The 17,816-nt window shown below is 40.9% G+C and overlaps 1 protein-coding gene across 3 annotated transcripts in view; it reads right to left on the bottom strand.

The window, feature by feature from the left end:
- Positions 1–17,816, bottom strand: part of ATP8B1 (ATPase phospholipid transporting 8B1) — a 113,403-nt gene that overhangs the window by 9,273 nt on the left and 86,314 nt on the right. For 2 of the 3 annotated variants that reach the window (XM_060121187.1, XM_060121190.1), the window contains 9 exons: positions 17,142–17,298; positions 11,075–11,263; positions 9,241–9,353; positions 9,033–9,123; positions 7,450–7,604; positions 6,591–6,702; positions 5,524–5,599; positions 3,326–3,458; positions 2,227–2,515 (listed from right to left, as the gene is read on the bottom strand). In XM_060121187.1, the coding sequence (XP_059977170.1) occupies positions 2,227–2,515; positions 3,326–3,458; positions 5,524–5,599; positions 6,591–6,702; positions 7,450–7,604; positions 9,033–9,123; positions 9,241–9,353; positions 11,075–11,263; positions 17,142–17,298 (1,315 nt within the window). Of the gene's footprint in view, positions 1–2,226; positions 2,516–3,325; positions 3,459–5,523; positions 5,600–6,590; positions 6,703–7,449; positions 7,615–9,032; positions 9,124–9,240; positions 9,354–11,074; positions 11,264–17,141; positions 17,299–17,816 lie in introns of all 3 variants that reach the window. The other variant, XM_060121189.1, reaches the window with a different exon arrangement.

Raw genomic sequence — 17,816 nt, 5'->3', positions numbered from 1 at the left:
ACAAGGAAGAGGAGCCACCGCCCCAGGCCCTGACATCCAGTCCAGCCACTGCCGAGCAGACCAAGGGACCGTATGTGAAGTGTACACTGCCACAGTTAAAGCGGCAACTGAACAGATGTACTTTATCAGGCCACACTGCTTTTTGTTTGTATTTTCCTAAAACCTAAACATAGGCACCTAGACTTCCCTGAAGTTGCCGATGTGGTTTCAAATGCCTGCCCGGTAGGCCACTTCATAATTCCCTGACAAGCTGGTCGCTTCCTTTTGCCTCTCTAATGCTGCCTGTTCATTCTCAGGATTTAGGCCAAGGAAAATAACACCCACCAGCCATCTTCAGGCCCAAGCGGGAGAGAGGGCAGTATCCGAGGGTCCTTGGATCCTTGCTAGGGGCAAACCATGGTGGACTGCAGTTCCCTCCACTTCTCCTAGACTACACCACTAACCATGAAACATGTTAGCAAATGGTCAGATTTTTTGGACACTTAAATTTCACTGTACTTCTTTATAAACAACAAACAGTTTCTTTTGGTTCATTGTTCTTGATGTAGGTAAAAGAGATGACAGTTTTCACAGAGTTCAAAAAGGCACTTAATACTTGGGTTAAGCTACTGACTTCCAAGGAGACCTGAGTTTCTTTGATTTTCATCCCAAGTGGATGTCTCCTACATTATATATAAAAGTGTGTATCACATAACAGAGCTTAATAAAATTCTGAAAACAAGAAAAAACAGTCTCTAGGAGGTTATCTATGCCAACTTTGTGTGATCCCTTTTGCTATCAGTTGGTGAACTCAGAGGAACAAGAGTTTTCAAGTCTCAGTCACGTAATCGGGAAATCTGAAACGGAGTCCCCCTTTCCCAGCATCTAGAAGTCTTCATTATAACTGAAGAAAAATGTTTGAGTCACTTGCCCTTTTGGCACAGTCATTTATGTTAAAAGGTACATAATGGAAAATAAACTAGAGCTGGCTACAGAGGAAAGAAATAGATCTAACTCGGAGCAAGAAATGCCATTCGCATGGCAGGATGAATATGTGCAAAACACGGTGGAAAGAAATTAAACTGGCCGTGGCCACAGACATACACGAAGAAGCGAGAAAACGTACATTATATAGCTGACTCCTTTTGAGGAAGATAAAGTTGGAACATTCTTAGTATATATCAAGGAGGAGAAGGAAGAGACTCTAAGGAAAGAAAGAGAAGAGTTACGAAACAGGCTGAAGTAAAAGTCTAGTTAAACATACGATGCATTTAAGCTACCCGGCACCACAGGACGTGTGTATACATGCCATGGATAGTTCATCTTAAGAGAAATACTACAAAGCTAGAGGTGACATCAGAGATAATTTTCTTGTTCTCACATGAGAAAACAGGCCTGAGCATGAGCCCAGGGTGACACAGCATGCTGGCTGGCATCAGGATGAGGACAAGTATTCAGGTCTCATTAGTTTGGGCATTTTCATTACAAGATACTCCTGTATAAGTAATACAGGGAGAAAAAGGACCAGGATTCAGACATATTGATGAGGGTTTGGTTCCGTATGCTTTTAATACCAGCAAAATTGTATTTCTGCAGTGACAGAACTCAATCTGTCAATTTGTGGGTACCTAGGGTCCTCCAACCAGCAGAATGACCTTGGGAGGTCAGGAGAATTTTGAGGCGATGTCAGAGCTGTGCTTCATTCAATGTTACACTGAGCTCACACTAGGTCACCTAAGGGTGAAGTTCAACAGATTTACCAAAGGCAAGAAGAAAGCCCCAGAAAACAATGCTTAGGTGTGGGAAAATAATATTGCCAAAACAAATAACAAAGAGAGTTCAATAATTTATGCCAAGCTCAGCAGGAATTTTTGCAAAACATTAAATAGCAGGGTTCTTAATAAGCCCTGAAGAAATATGGGAGGAGAAGCAGCAGGAGAAAACACAAAACCAAATCCAAACATATGTAAAAGAAGGAAACAAATAAGGATAAGTTCACCCACACAGAGCTCATCTTCGACTTGGCACTCTTTGTATAGAATAATCATGCCTGCGCTCTCCTACTGAGTGGACTGTAAGCTTCCTGAGGGCAGGGTCACAGGTGTAGTTACCACAGTTAAGTGCCTTTATTAAAGGTCTGCTTCATGAAAGCCCAAGCAATGAAATCAGAAAAAAACTACCCCCAAAAATGTTCCTGCCATTTCCTCTCTACCGATTCAGGTGGCACTGGCCATGTGCGAGACTCACTTTTGATCATGTTGACATCATTGGCCCCGTCTCCAATGGCGAGCGTGATGGCTTTCTTGTACCTCTTCACCAGGTCCACCACCATGGCCTTCTGCTTGGGGGTGACCCGGCAGCAGATGACCGCACTGCACTCACAGGCCAGGTCGACAAAGTTCTGCTGCTGCTGCTCTTTTTTAGCTTCCAGCCTCCTCTTACTTTGTGTCCTCATTCGTCTTTCTTCTTCTGTCCTGGGGAACTTCAGTTTCAAAATCTTACTTCTCTTGGTCTTTTTCTCGAGAAGAATTTCATTCTGTGAAAACCAGAAAGGGAAAGGATTCTAACCATTTGGGGTTTAATAACAAGAGTACCATTCCGGGCTTCCCTGGTGGCACAGTGGTTAAGAATCCACCTGCCAATGCAGAGGACACGGGTTTGAGCCCTGGTCCGGGAAGGTCCCACATGCCCACGGAGCAACTAAGCCTGTGAGCCACAACTACTGAGCCTGCGCTCTAGAGCCCGTGAGCCACAACTACTGAGCCTGCGGGCCATGACTACTGAAGACTGCGCACCTAGAGCCCGTGCTCTGCGACAAGAGAAGCCACGGCAATAAGAAGCCTACACACGGCAACGAAGAGTAGCCCCTGCTTGCCGCAGCTAGAGAAAGCCCACACACGGCAACGAAGAGTAGCCCCTGCTTGCCGCAGCTAGAGAAAGCCCACACGCAGTGACAAAGACCCAACGCAGCCCAAGATAAATAATTTTTTAAAAAAGTACCATTCCCAAGACTTTAATCATCTGAAGGATAATTCTTGGGTTATATCATTGATGATATTCCGATTATAAAATATTTACTATAAAAATATAGAAAAATTAAAAATATACAAAGAAGAAAATTTAAATTAATGATCAACTAGTTAGTTGATAAACTAGCAATAACCACTGCCACCAGTTTGTATCATATAATATTATATGTATCATATAAACTCTCAGACTTGGGAAATTGCACTTTATTTATAGGCTAAGAGATTTTTAGGTTGGTAATTAATATGACAAACCATCTAAAATTGGTCCAGAACGACCTGCTTCAGTTTGAGCCAAAGGGAGAGACACTAATACTTACCAACCAAGAACCAGTGATTATTAAGGCACGGTTTCCACCAGATGGAAAAAAAGGTTCGTGTACTTGGGGTACAAATTTTGCATAGACTCCACTTCTGTTCCTCTGGTTTCCCATCCTTGTATGAAGAAGAGCACTGGGGGAAAATTTAAGTGTTTAAAGTACAAGACCATGAACAGGCCCTTGACTGTGAGACAATTTTGACATATAATCTTTTAAAAATTGTGGTAAAAAACACAACATAAAACTTATCATCTTAACTGTTTCTGAGTATACAGTTCAGTTGTATTAAGTATATTCATATCACCAATCTCCAGAACTTTTTCATCTTTTAAAATGAAACTCTATACCTATTAAATAACAACTCCCCACTTCTCCCCTCCCCCCTGCTCCTGGTAATCACCACTCTGCTTCATATAATGGAATCGTATGTGTCTTTTTGTGATTGGCTTATTTCACTTAATACTATCTTATTTCACTGTTCTCAAGGTTTATTCATGTAGCATATGTCAGAATTTTATTCCTTTTTAAGGGTGAATAATATTCCATTGTATGGATATACCACATTTTTGTTTATCCATTCATCTGTCAGTGGACACTTAGGTTGCTTCCACTTCTTGGCTATTGTGAATAATGCCGCTGTGGACATGGGTGGACAAATATCTATTCAAGTCCCTGCTTTTAATTCTTTTGGGTATATATCCAGAAGTGGGATTGCTGGATCATATGGTAATTCTATTTTTAATTTTTTTGAGGTACCACCATACTGTTTTCCATAGTGGCTGCACCATTTTATATTCCCACCAACAGTGCACAGGGTTCAAATTTTTCCACATACTGGCCCAGGCTTGTTACTTTCTGTGTTTTTTAAATAGTAGCCATCCGTGTGAGGTGAAATTGTGGTTTTAATTTGTATTTCTCTAATGCTAAGTGATGTCGAGCATTATTTCATATGTTTATTGACCATTTGTATGTCCTCTTTGGAGAAATGTCTATTCAAGTCCTTTGGCCATTTTTTAATTAAGTGGCATATAATCTTACTAAGTCTTGATTCCTCCACCACGGAGGCACCATGTTCACGGTACTTCATTATTTGCCAAAGGCAGCTAAAGGAAGATACAGTTGAAAATGTGTTCACAAGCAACAGAAGGAGGGCAATCTTGATCTGAATTATAATACACAGGGGTGAACCGTAGTGTATTACTAACAGTGACCACTGTTGGGCAGAAAAAAACTTATTTCCACACAAAGTTATGTCTGCTTTTGAGATGTTCTCAGTGCTTTATATCAACAAATTATTGAGAAGACCACATACGGACTCACTCATGGGATAGAAAAATGAGTCGTGGAATTTTGGAGTAAAAGGGACTGTAAATATCCAATTTCTTCATGTTACAAATAAGGAAATCAAGCCCGAGAGAGAGAACGTGATTTGCCTGCAGCAAGTTGATGGGAAAACTGCAATGAGGACTCAGGACTCCGAAATCTCAGCCAGAGTTTTCCTCGTTACACACATAGAGCCTTTATTCTTCACCTTTAAGAACAGGTTTCTCAACCTTGGCACTACTGACGTCTTGGGCCACTTAATTCCGTGTTGCGTGTGGCTGTCTATTGTACTGTAGGGTGTTCAGCAGCATCCCTGGCCTCTACCCCCTGGAAGCCAGGAGCACCCCCCTCCTTCCCCACCGTGACAGTCAAAGATGTCTCCAGACATTGCCAAATGTTCCCCAGAAGGCAAAGTCCCCACCTCCCCTACCCCAGTTGAAAACCACTGCACTAGAAGATTAGGTATTTATTATTCACTTTCCACATTAATTCTCATTTTCAAGTTGAAAATAAGGAGTGATCAAGACAAGTCACTAAAGGCTGGAAGAGAAAAAATATGTATATAATTCATACTAAATAGTGGTGTCTCAAGCCCACTTCCTTTTTCAGCAGACAAGCACTGAGTGCTTCCAAGGAATACAGAAAAACGGCCCCTGAAAAGGCAAACGAGGCCCCAGGTTTTCCTACAACATAAGGTCGAAACATGGTGAATTGGAGCTGCCTGTTGTTTCCTTGCTTCATTTAAACTTGAGGAAACTGTGCCAACTGACACGTTCTAGCTCCCATTTCTCTGTTATCTGCTGTGTCTACTGGGTCTAGTCTTGCTTTTATAAAAATGAGACGAGACATTCTCATACTGCAGGCCCTTTACCCACCTGATATCTTCCCCATAGCAGATAGTGGTATCTTCAGTAAGAAGTTCACAGGCAAATCCTATATTTTCAGCAGTTTCTGCAACAGAAAAAAGTTAAGTCAAATGTCATTCCTACTGATGAATTTAATAATGGACTTTAGTAATGATATTTTTTCAATTAATGAGCCAGATTCAATCAGATATGTTGTTTTTCTGTAGCAATGTCTAGAAATCACATAAAAAAAATCCCTTTCTCTGTAATAAAGTAAATGTAATAAGTCAAAGTCTGGTTGAGATGTTTTCAATAATAAAATGTGCTATATATCAAATACATAAACCGGTTATTTAATAAATCAATGTTGATTGAAATACTGAACACATTTAGTTCATGTGGTTTAATCATTCTGTTATGGGGGAGAAGGATAACCATTTCCATAAGCCCTCACATGGGGTTCCTACTGGAGGTTTTTTCCCCCTCTTCCACCACCATTATTTGTTTAAGGTCAGGACTTAATCCCTTAGCTTATCAAAGTGTGTAACCCATCAACTATGTCAATCAGAGTAAGAGAAGTGATCTAGTTTCCCATGGGAGGCTTCTGAAGTAAAGAATCAATACAAACAACTTGTTGAGCTCTAAATTTAAAAATGAAAATCTTCCCTTGGGTATAAAATTTTCATTATAATTTTCAAGCAGTAAAAGGGGCAAGAAAACAAAAGTTCAGTATTTTGTACTGTTCTACTCTGTGCCCAACAGGTGGCAAAGTGCTGGGAAGGACAGAAGGGACCAGAGTATAGCAGCCCAGTATAGCAGCCCACATCTGGTGGGAGAGAGAAGACTAAACACAATCAGGAAGACACGACAAAGAGCTCAATTTTAAGGAGTAAACTCTGCTACTGAGGGAGCTTCGGGAAGGATGCGGTCAGGATGGGCTGGAATAACAGAAGGATTTCTTAGGGAAAGAGTCTCTGTCCCAAAGAAACAGACAGTGTTTGTAGAGGATGGAAAGTTTGAGGTCACCTTGAGCAAGGGAAACAGGAGCTATGAATATTTGTGAATTGACAGATATGCTTCCGTGCAAACTAAATTACCCTTTTTGTCACCAGTAAGCACCCAGATCTTAATGTCAGCTTTTGCAAGTTTTGAAATGGTTTCTGGGACTCCATCTTGTAGCTTGTCTTCAATAGCTGTTGCTCCCAATAGCTGAAATGTACATTAAAAGAAAGGAATTAGCAAATAAGCCAAAAATGTTCTTAATTGCAGTTTGCCAAACTGTAAAAAGGACTAAATACACCCCAGTTGGTGCTCTATTGGGGCCAGTGGCCAGCATTAACTGGGAAGGCTGTCGTGTGTCATACTCATCAAAAACTAAACAGCCAAAAAGTTTTTCTTAAAGTAATTCACCAAGACAAAAATATAAGTACAAATCAAAGACAATAAAAATATACTTTCATTGTGTGTATACTACTTTACACGGACACAAGCCAATTTCTCTTGCTAAAAGTCAATACTAACTATTCACTGAACATTTCCTTTTAATATAAACACTAAAAGCAGTAAGTCTTAAACTTTAAAAAGTCTCTTTAACGAATGGTATATTTTCTCATTTCAAGATTTTGCAAAATATAAATCATCTCAGTAATTCTCACAATGTAATAAGTATATGCGGGCTTGTTACTGCATACAAATCACAGTGAATTTAGTAAGTGATATAAAAATAACAGAATCAGAATCTCATCGTGTTTTCTGTCATTTGGTTTCTCCTAATGGCAACTCCTATTTTGCTTGCTGAACAAAAGAAATTCAGGTGACCTAGATCCACTGCACCAATTTCAAATACTGAAGTTGGAATTCTCTTTCAAGCATGAGATCAAAACTGTAATAAAACTTAATAAAATTCCCAATTCTGTTTGGAATATCAAGGAGAAAGTTACAAAGGTTAAAACTCACAATTAAGTCTTTTTCAATCTCCTCATATACTTTATCCAGAGCTTCATCCCGGTTGGTTGAGGCTATACTTGCAGCCATAAACTTTTTATTCCATTCCTCAAATTCTTTTTCTTCAATTTCCTTATAGCAAAGGCACAGGGTTCTAAGAGTCTCACCTGCAAAGATCTGTTTAATTTAAAAGACAATCCATTCACCCAAAGAATAGTTAATTTTATGTAATTCAAGATCAAGTTTGAAATCTTACTTTGAAATAATACAATAAGAGAATTTTAAAAGACTGTGAAAGATGGATTCTGTACACATACATTCCATAGAGGAGATTAAACAAATACTTTATTTTTCTAAGTATTCTCAATATCTTAGGAATATATTCATCGTTCCGAAATTAGTTCAAGGGAAAAGCATATCTTTCTTCTAAATCAAGTCATGAGAATTTAAAAAAAACCCTTTTTCTCTTAACCAAGAAAATAACAGACCAAGGAAGCTGCCTTGGGGTATAATGATTTTGTAAACCAGACCTGACACCTTTATAATTTGTTTCTACAAACTGTTACAAGTCCAATCAACTATGAACTCTCAACCAAGCATTATTCCCTCAAACCAATTCTGAAATACATGAGTCACTGTTAAAGCTGAGATAAAACATTTTAATGAAAGAGTCTGGAAGATTTAATCATGGTGAACAGATTTAAGCCAATTTAAATAGCTTAAATATGAACCAGTAAAAATGTTCCATTACTTCACAATCACATCTTGTCTAGCCCAAAATGGCAGAACTGCTTCACCCAACTGAGGGTCTGTTGTCAAAGACTCTGCAAGGTTCTGCATGTATTTGATTAGACTGCCCTTGTTCATCTCCTCATGAGAAATTATCCAGTGTAACTGCTTCAGTAACATATATAACCTTAAAATGTGACCCCACTTACTAAACATCATATTCATCAGGCTTCTTTCTGAAGGACCTTTGGCCCCCAAACTCTGACCCGTCAAGTGAAGGGAAGGAAAAAACCCTTTATTAAGCACCTACTAAGTGCTAGGGGCTGTGCAAGATGGTTTTCATCCAAGAGGCTTTGCACCAACCCTCCATGGTAGGAATTATCCCCTTCCTCTTCCACACAGGCAATTAATGATTCATCTGAGACATCAACCATTTCCCCCCAGAGGGCACAAAACAAGTAAAGGGGCAGAACTGGGACACCAGATCTGACAGATATGCTCCATACTTCATTGCCATCATTATATAAGCAAAACAATATAAGGGTTGGTAGGCGATTCTAAAAGAGAGATTTCCAGAAGCATTCTGAATAATTGCAGTATCACTGGACCAAGTACATAGTCCCCTAAAATAGCAAGTTTGAAGTAATGAAGACCAAAGTGATTCTCTAACAAAGATATCAGAACTTGATTATCCAGTGCACTGCTTTGTCATGCCCTATCATACATGAATGCTTTCTTTCCTTCACTGTACACTAGGACGTTGGAATTCTTGGAGACTACGGCACAGCATGGTTATGTAGCTTGCTCGAGTTCACCAGAAGAAAGACCAGTCTTTCTCCTGGATCAGTCCTGTAGATACTGCTGACCTGGATGCTGGGAAGAGGTGGCAAGGTCATTTCCTAGGAAGTCAGCGTCAGGGACAGAACATATTCCTACTTTGGTGCTCTTTCCACTCAACTACACCAAGACAATAGAAAGGTCAACGGTTAACACAGAGCTTTCATTCCAGCTTAAGGGATAGTACCAGAAAATAAGTTTGGAATCTGTGGCATAAAGAGTGGAAGTGAGACTTACATCCAGGGCATCCTGTGTCTCTTGTTTCGTAGGATTCATTCGATGTAACCGTTCATAAATTACAGTGTCAGCACCTTTACAATAAAGCCTGATATTGCCTTCTAGGGTTCTTACTAGTAGCAAGGGAAGGAAAAGCAAATAAAAAAGTTAATGTTTGATTTCTTAAAAGAAAAGTACATTCATAAAGTTAATTTGAAGTGTTACAGCGCTAAACATTCATAATTAGTTTAAAATCAGCAATGTACTGAGAAAAATGTTGCTCTCAACAACGTTGGTAAGCCACTGTCTACATAGAATGTAATAGTGAAATAAATATGAAAAGATTCCTTCAGTCAGCTCAGTTTTCCATAGCCTTGCTTATTCTTTCAGCAAATATTCACTGACTCCCTACTATGTGCTAGCTTCTTCCATAGACCCTTTTTTGTCCATGCCAGCCAGTGGGAATCTTTCTTACCTATAAACCCACAACACTTAACTGCCTTTAATACTGGGACCAAAACACGCTCCTTGTGACCATTTTCTTGGCTTTTTTGATCTCTGCAGTAATTTAATTGTATTACGTGTCTCATCAGTAACTAGATTTTAAGTTCTCTAAGGTAGATGCCAGGCATGATATCAGCCCAGATCAGTGCTGGGTACACAGAAAGCACTCAGTAAAATGAGCCTAATCCGAGTTCAGGAGGCAGTTAAACCTATATATCTTTTTGGTTAAAAAGTCAATCTCATGGTGGAAAAGCTTATAGATATCACTTAACCCAGTGATCCAAGCTGATGTGACCAGCAGTCACACGCCTTCTGATGTGATATGCTGGGAAAGACACGGCACCGATCTACGTACCCTTCCTGCCAACAGTGCGTCATCTGAATCTAATTATGAGGGAACATTAGACAAACCCAAACTGAGGGACCCTCGACAAAATAACAGGCCTGGGCTTTTCAAAAATGTCAGCATGTGAAAGATCAAAAACAGGTTGTGGAACTCTTCTAGAATAAAGGAGACTAGAGTAACAATCACCGAACGCAATGTGGAATATTAGGTGGGGTCCTGAATCAGAAAGAGAATTCCTGGTAAAATTCGAAAACGTTCTGTACAGATAATAATACTGTAATGTTAAATTTTCTGAGTCTGATCAGTGTACTGTATATAAAAATAGGTGAAGGTTCCCGATCTTAGGGAATACCTACTTAAGTATTTGGGGGAAAGGGGCATGAGATCTGCAACTGACTTTCAAATGGCTGAGAAAACAAGAACTTGTAAATGATAATGACAAAGACTTTGTGACCAGTGCTAACAATGGTGGATGTGGAAGAAAATACAGGAGTTCTTTCAAGTGTTCTTGCAATTTTTCTGTAAGTTTGAAATTATTTCAGTATTATGAAGTGATCACTGTCTCCACTTGGCTGCCTGGGCTAGAGGTATGATTTTGATTCCTAAGCACAGCCTCGCTTTTCTCAGAGCTCCTCTCCTGCTACACTCTCCCTTCCCTGGTGTCCCTCAAGCCTCCAGCAGAAGTCCTCAGAGTGACTCACGATATAAAAGCTCATGTGGGTCTACCACCCACGGTGCTGCCACCCAGATTCCACAGCTGGCAGCCCACATCTTTGAAGATACACCAACATCTGCAAGATTCAGATCTACTGCATTTGTCCCTTCGAGTGATGGACATGGTGTAGAATGAAGAAAGAAAACACTAGTTTGGACAAGCCTGCGGAAATCCTCCGGGAGCCAAGGGGTTCATTCACTGCCTATTTTATCCTGGTGTCGCTAAATAAAATGTGTGAAAGGCAGCATCTCAATGAGCCGTTCACAGACATACCCTGAGGGGAGACCTACCAATTATAGACATTCGCTTCCGGTCACTGTTGAAGTCTAAAATGGCGAGAACACTGTAGGTCCTCTCAGTGCCCAACTCACTGATGGTGATCGTGTTCTGGGTCCTGGTGAGGAAGACAAAACCGAAGTTCCTGGCGGCGCTTACCAGAGCACCTTCGTCAGGAGAGGCCGCCTGGTAGTTGAGCTGACCTAGCAAGCGAGGCAGGAGAGAAAACGAGAAAAGCTGAGCTCACCACCAAGGGTTCACCAGTGCAGTTCACGTGCTGGGTGAGGATGTATGGTTACCCCTCGGTACCCGCAGGGGACTGATTCCAGGAGCACCCCCAGGCAAATTGTATGGATGCTCTAGTCCCTTATAAAATGGCAGACTACCGCAGATACAGCTGGTGTTCCGCATCTGCAAGCACAGAGGACCAACTGTATTGCAAAGCCCAAATCAGCCTCAGGAAAACAAGTCACTGATTTTTAAGGAGTATGCCAACATTAATTTTAAAGTTTTTAAAAGGTAAACTTTTATTTCTAATCATAAACAGTGATATAAGCTAGAAGTAAAAAAAAAAAAAAAGAAAAATCTAGCCAAGAATAGGGGGAAAAAAATCTCATAATCCCACCATCTAGAGGAAAAACAACACTATTGACATTCTGTTATCATTTCTTCCAGTCCTTTTGGAAATGCCTATTTCTGTAATAGTTTCCATCATGCTAAATATACATTTACATCCTGATTATTTTAACATTGTATTTTGAGCATGTTATCATAGCTTTAAAAAAGTCTTTCTATGTGTTATTTTAAAGGAATGTAACCTGTGAATGTAACATGTGACCATTTTCCTATTACAGGCACTTAGTTCCTTCCCCCAATTTTTTTACTCTAAAAAATAACATTGTGAACTTCCCTGGTGGTGCAGTGGTTGGGAATCTGCCTGCCAATGCAGGGGACATGGGTTCGATCTCTGGTCCGGGAAGATCCCACATGTCACGGAGCAACTAAGCCCGCGTGCCACAACTACTGAGTCTGCGTGCCACAACTGCTGAAGCCCGCGCACCTAGAGCCCGTGCTCCGCAACAAGAGAAACCACCGCAATGAGAAGCCCGTGCACTGCTGCGAGGAGTGACCGCCGCTCACCACAACTAGAGAAAGCCCGCGTGCAGCAACCAAGACTCAACACAGCCATAAATAAACAAACAAACAAAATTGCCTTCTTTCAAACCACTAAAAAAAAGTTTAAAAAATAATTTAAAAACACTGTAATAAGCATTTTGTATGTGTATAAAGGTTTTGCTGACTCTATTTTCTCAGGATAGCTTCCTAGTCATGAAAATACTGGGGTAAAGAATATTGGTAATTTTTAAACCTGTTGGCATATATTTTACTCACTTCTTTTCTAAAAGGGTTGTACCAGGTTATCTTCCCTCTAGAAGAGTGTGCTTTCTTCAACTTAGCTATATTCTCATAATTTTAAAAAGTCTCAAAATGTATCAATCTGTTCAATATCTTGATATTTGAAAGTTATATAATGGGAAACTGCCTTTATTTCACAACTAAATTGCAACAATAGGAGTAAATCTCACAATGTTGAGTGGAGAAGCCAGACACCAAGTACATACCACATAATTCCATTTACACAAACTGCAAAACAGACAAAGCCTACCCACACTGTTCGAAGTCAGGACAGTGGTCACCCCTGGAGGGGCAGTGACTGAAAGGGAACATAAAAGGGATGTCTAGGGGATGGAACATGTTCTGTTTGTAAAAATCTGTGTACTCACGACAAGGGAGTATTCAACCTGTGAAAACGAGCTCTATGCTTGTCTCTGTATACATGTTGTACCTCAGTAAAAAATTAAAAGAAAAAAAAAGCTCCGCCTATCCAAGAGTTTCTATTTTTCTACTCTGAGTTCTTCCATCTCAAAGTAGAATGAAAAGTATTTCTATAGTCAGATGAATCTCCACAGGAAAAGGCATTTCGATTTCCACCATGGTATGATCAGGATGCACCCATAGATGGATGGGCAGTTCTTTACCCCATCCGTCTATGGGGAGGGGGCGGATGCCCCAGGGTGCACAGCTGTAGGTAGAGCTCAACGCCCCGTCCCTACCCTACTCCCTTCACATACATGCGCAGGTGGTTCACTCTAAGTCAATATTAATCACTCCCAAATAGTAATTAAAGATGACAGTTAGGTTGGTCTCTCTCCATCTGTTCACCCAGAAAGTCATACACCAGAAGTTATGAATGCACTTGCTAAATCCAGCCATTCTACAAACACACACACATGCCAGAGGGTAAAATATTTAACCACAGCTAAACAAGCAGCAGTGAGAACACAGTCCCCTCCCTTCAGCAAGTTTCGCTGGCAGGGATATATTGCATCATACTGAAGGCAAACTTATTTCCAACAGAAAGAAAAGGAACAAAATGATAAAAGGTGGTAAAGTTCCCATGAGTAAGACAATCATATCTGGAGAGAACACTGATATTTTTATCATTAAAAGAAAATCCTTCCATTTTGTTCTAGTAATGGAATCACAGAATTGCAGACTAATAGAGACAGGAGGAACTTCAGAGACCTGGTCCAAACTCCAACTTTATGTTTGCAGGAGGAAACCTGGACTAAAAATTAACCTCCTGAAACCTCTTCTGAAGAAAACTCTTTATTTACCACACGCTCAGACACAACCAAAGAGACTTTCTTTTCTTTTACAGACTAATTTGTGGATCACAGAACTGATGCAAATAAAATAGATGCTGAAACAACAAACCCCACCTCTCATTATCCTGATTCCATAGCTTCCTCTGGCTGATAATCTTCTAGTCACCAGTCTTGAAACAAGTTACGTCTCAGATTGACTATCCCCCCACCCCCACCATTTGTTACTTTCTCATCCTTCCCAAAGACTCCACGCTAACCCAGGTCCTCAGTTTCCTCACCCATCTCGTGTGTCCTGGCTCCAAACTCCTAAAACTCAGCTCTCTAATCATAATCTCATGGTTCATCCCAACTTAAAGGGCTTCAGGCAAAAAAATTGCCTCCAAGCCTTTCGAACTCTTCTCTCCCATGGCCTCTGCAGGAGGCAGGAGGCTACATGGCCCCAAGGTGTGTCTCCCCACCCTGTGTACACATACACTTTCTCCCAGTGACTCAAGCAAACTCTAACCAAGGTACTGCTGGGAAGGGATTTTATTGATATAATTCAGGTCCAGATCGGGGTTGACCTTAAGATAAGGAGATTATCTGGGTGTTCCCAACCTAACTGGGTCAGTCCTCAAAAGGGACGGGGCTCTTCCTGGAGAGAGAGATTTGAAGCATGAAAGGGGTTTGATGGAAGGGAGATTCTCCACTGCTGGTTTGAAGACAGGGGAAACCATGTGGCAAGGAAGGAGGGAGGCCCTGGGAGCAGAAAGCAGCCCCAGCTGACAGCCAGCAAGGAAATGGAGACCTCAGTCCTACAACCACAGAGAACTGAATCCTGCTCTCAGCTTGCAAGAGGATGCTGATCTCCAGTTGACAACGTGGCCTGACCTTGATTCTAGGGAGATTCTTAGCAGAGAACCCAGTCACGCCGTGTGCCCAGACTTCTGACCTAAAGAACTGTGAGCTGATGAATGGGTGATTTAAGCCACTGACTTGGGGTGATCCACTACAGAGCAACAGAAAACCAATGCAGCTCCTCCACACTCAGCCTCCATGTGCCCTACATGTACTCAACACTTGGGCCACACAAACCTTCTGCTGAGCATGCGTGACAAGATTCTCACCTCTCACTCTTGATGTTATGCATAATAAAAGATGAGCCAATCTCTACTCTTCTTGTAAAAGAGGGAAAGTGAGAGTGCAAGAGCAGAGGCACACCAGCATGGTGGAGTGGAAGGACTCAGCTAAAATGGGTCCTAACATGCTGTCTGAGATCAGGCAGGTCTTGGGGCTTCTGGTCTGAATTTCCTCATCTATAACATTTGGAGGAGTTACTCCCAAGGTCCCTTCTAATGGACCCTTTCAAGGTGCTTTTATGTATCAAAGCCAAAATCATTTTTTCTTTTACCTCCAATAGCTTCTACACATTTAGTTTTTATGTCTATTTCTCCTCTGGAGATTTCATCCACTACCTGTGAAGCCTCAGCATCAGGAAACAGAAAAGGACATTCGTTTGTATGCTGGGCTGATTAAAGTGGAGAATGCATATGACAAAAGGGCACCTTTTGCTCTCTCCAGAATGCACATGTGTATCTATATAATGTATCATTGTGTCCATAGGTGACAAGATACCTAGCTTTCATTAATACTCGACAAATTTGCTCTAACAAAGCTAGCACAAGCTGCATTTAAGAATGCTGCAGACTTGGAAACAACCTTAATGTCCATCGACAGATGAATAGAAGATGTGGTATAGATACACAATGGAATATTACTCAGCCATAAAAAAACAATGAAATAATGCCATTTGCAGCAACATGGATGGACCCAGAGATTGTCATACTGAGTGAAGTCAGAAAGAGAAAGACAAATATCGTATGATATCACTTATCTGTGGAATCTAAAATATGACATAAATGAACTTAAACAGAAACTGACCCACAAACAGAGAGAACAGACTTGTGGTTGCCGAGGGAGAGGGAGGGTGGGGGAGGAATGCAGTGGGAGTTTGGGATTAGCAGATGCAAACTACTGTATAGAATGGATAAACAACAAGGTCCTACTGTATAGCATAGGAAACTGTATTTAATATCCTATGATAAACCATAATGGAAAATAATACAAAAAAGAATGTACCTACATGTATAACTGAATCACTTTGCTGTACAGCAGAAATTAACACAACACTGTAAATCAACTATACTTCAATTTTTTTAAAAAAGGTTAATTAAAAAAAAATAGAATTCTTCAGAGGAATCTACAAGTCAACTTGCTTGTTCCCATGCAAATACACATGAATTATGTTCCTTCAAAAGAAAAAGGCACCTTCAGGAGGCCTAGGCTTTTGGCTGCTACTATTTCAAACCCCAAACATATCTGAATGTAAAAAATAAGTTCTCTCTGAAATTATTTTGTAGTAAAGACTGTCCAAGTTTAAAGTCCCCTTATCATCCAGATAAGGTGTGACTCTTCATAAATATTAAGTATTCAGATAGTGAGAAGATTTTGATTCTTCTGTTATAATGCAAGAGTCGATCATTTTTCTTACTGATAAGATTTCAATTCCAAAGTGATAAACACAGCTGGCGCTAGAACTGTGAAGGAGATGTATATTTCCGGAGGCCAGGAGCCTGTTTCATGGGTTGCTGCCTCGTATACCATCTAGTGGAAGGGGCCCACAGACAGTCATCGTTTGGGTGGAGATTCGACAAACTTGTCACGCACACAACTCTTTTTTTATTTTTCCTTTGGACAGTAATATGTGTTATTATAGGAAATATGTATACACCTTGTTATATTTGTACTTTGAATCAATTTAGTGATGATTTGCAATACGCTATGTGGATTCAGACTGCAATCATTTGAAACTTGACATGATAGATACCATCATAATTCATACGATCCTGTGATTCTAAAGTTTAAATCTCACCAGGTTGAGATGGGAATTTTCAGAAGTCATTTACTTTGAGGGTATTTGGGTTCTCTGAAATATGTGACAGGATCCCTGGGAGAAGGACTTTAAGACAGTTGCACTGCTATCCATTCACTTCTTTTCCCCAGAGGGGGTAAAAAAAAAAAAAAGGACTCAGGCGACCTGGTCTAACTGTGTTGTCAGCTGCCCCTCTGGGTAAACAGACCGATCACATTTTTTAGGAAGAAGAAAGCTTATATCAGAAACGCCTTTTGCAGGATATCTCTGGCAAAGAATTACCTATGGGAAATAGAACCCAGGATCTAGAAGGCAAGGCTCCCTGGAGTATGCCATGTAAGCCATGCACTTCTCTGGGGTATAAAATATCATAATTGAAACCTAACTGAAACACCTCTAGTTCATACAACTCTTTATATGTGCATTCGAGTCCCAAGCACGAGTTCCCCGTAAACTAAAAAAACTGGTCCCCAGTGTCCGAGATGCGAGAGCCACACTCACCGTCGAGCCTGTCCACCATGACCGTGTGGCACACCGCCAGCAGGAAGAAGAACTGTCGCACTTCCGGCTCCTTCCCCGACTGGATTTGCTCGACGAGATAATGGTCATAAAATACAAGCTTCCCATCGGAATACGTATTCCAGCTAAAATCCACTGGCTGAAAGAAGCAGAGGAGGAAAAGTCAGTGTGATTTAAAAGAAACAACTTGGGCTTCACAAATGACAGGAACTTTTCTCTGAAGCCGTGTCTTCATGCAAGCATCACCTTAGGATTTTAACACGTTCTGAAGTGTCAAGAGGCTCACATCTGTCTTAACACAGCCTGTTGTGAGTTGAATTGTGTCCACTCAAAAAGATATGCTGTCCTAACCCCTGGTACCTGGGAATAGGACCTTCTTTGGATATAAGGTCTTGGTCGAGGTAATCAAAATTAGGGTATACTGGATTGGGGGGGGCCCTAATCCAATGACTGGTATCTTTATAAAAGGAGGGAAATCTGGACACAGACACACAGGCAGAAGGCCATGTGACGACACAGGCAGACTTCTGAGTGCTGAGTCCACAAGCCAAGGAATGTCAAGGATTGCAGGCAACCACCAGAACCTAGGAAAAGCCAAGCAAGGATTCTGCCCTAGAGCCTCCAGAGGGAGCGTGGCCCTGCTGACACCTTAATTTC

Source organism: Lagenorhynchus albirostris, chromosome 14 (assembly GCF_949774975.1).
Source record: "Lagenorhynchus albirostris chromosome 14, mLagAlb1.1, whole genome shotgun sequence".
Taxonomy (NCBI): Eukaryota; Metazoa; Chordata; class Mammalia; order Artiodactyla; family Delphinidae; genus Lagenorhynchus; species Lagenorhynchus albirostris.
Note: the sequence above shows the minus strand (reverse complement) of the source record. Positions and strands in the feature narration are given on the sequence as shown.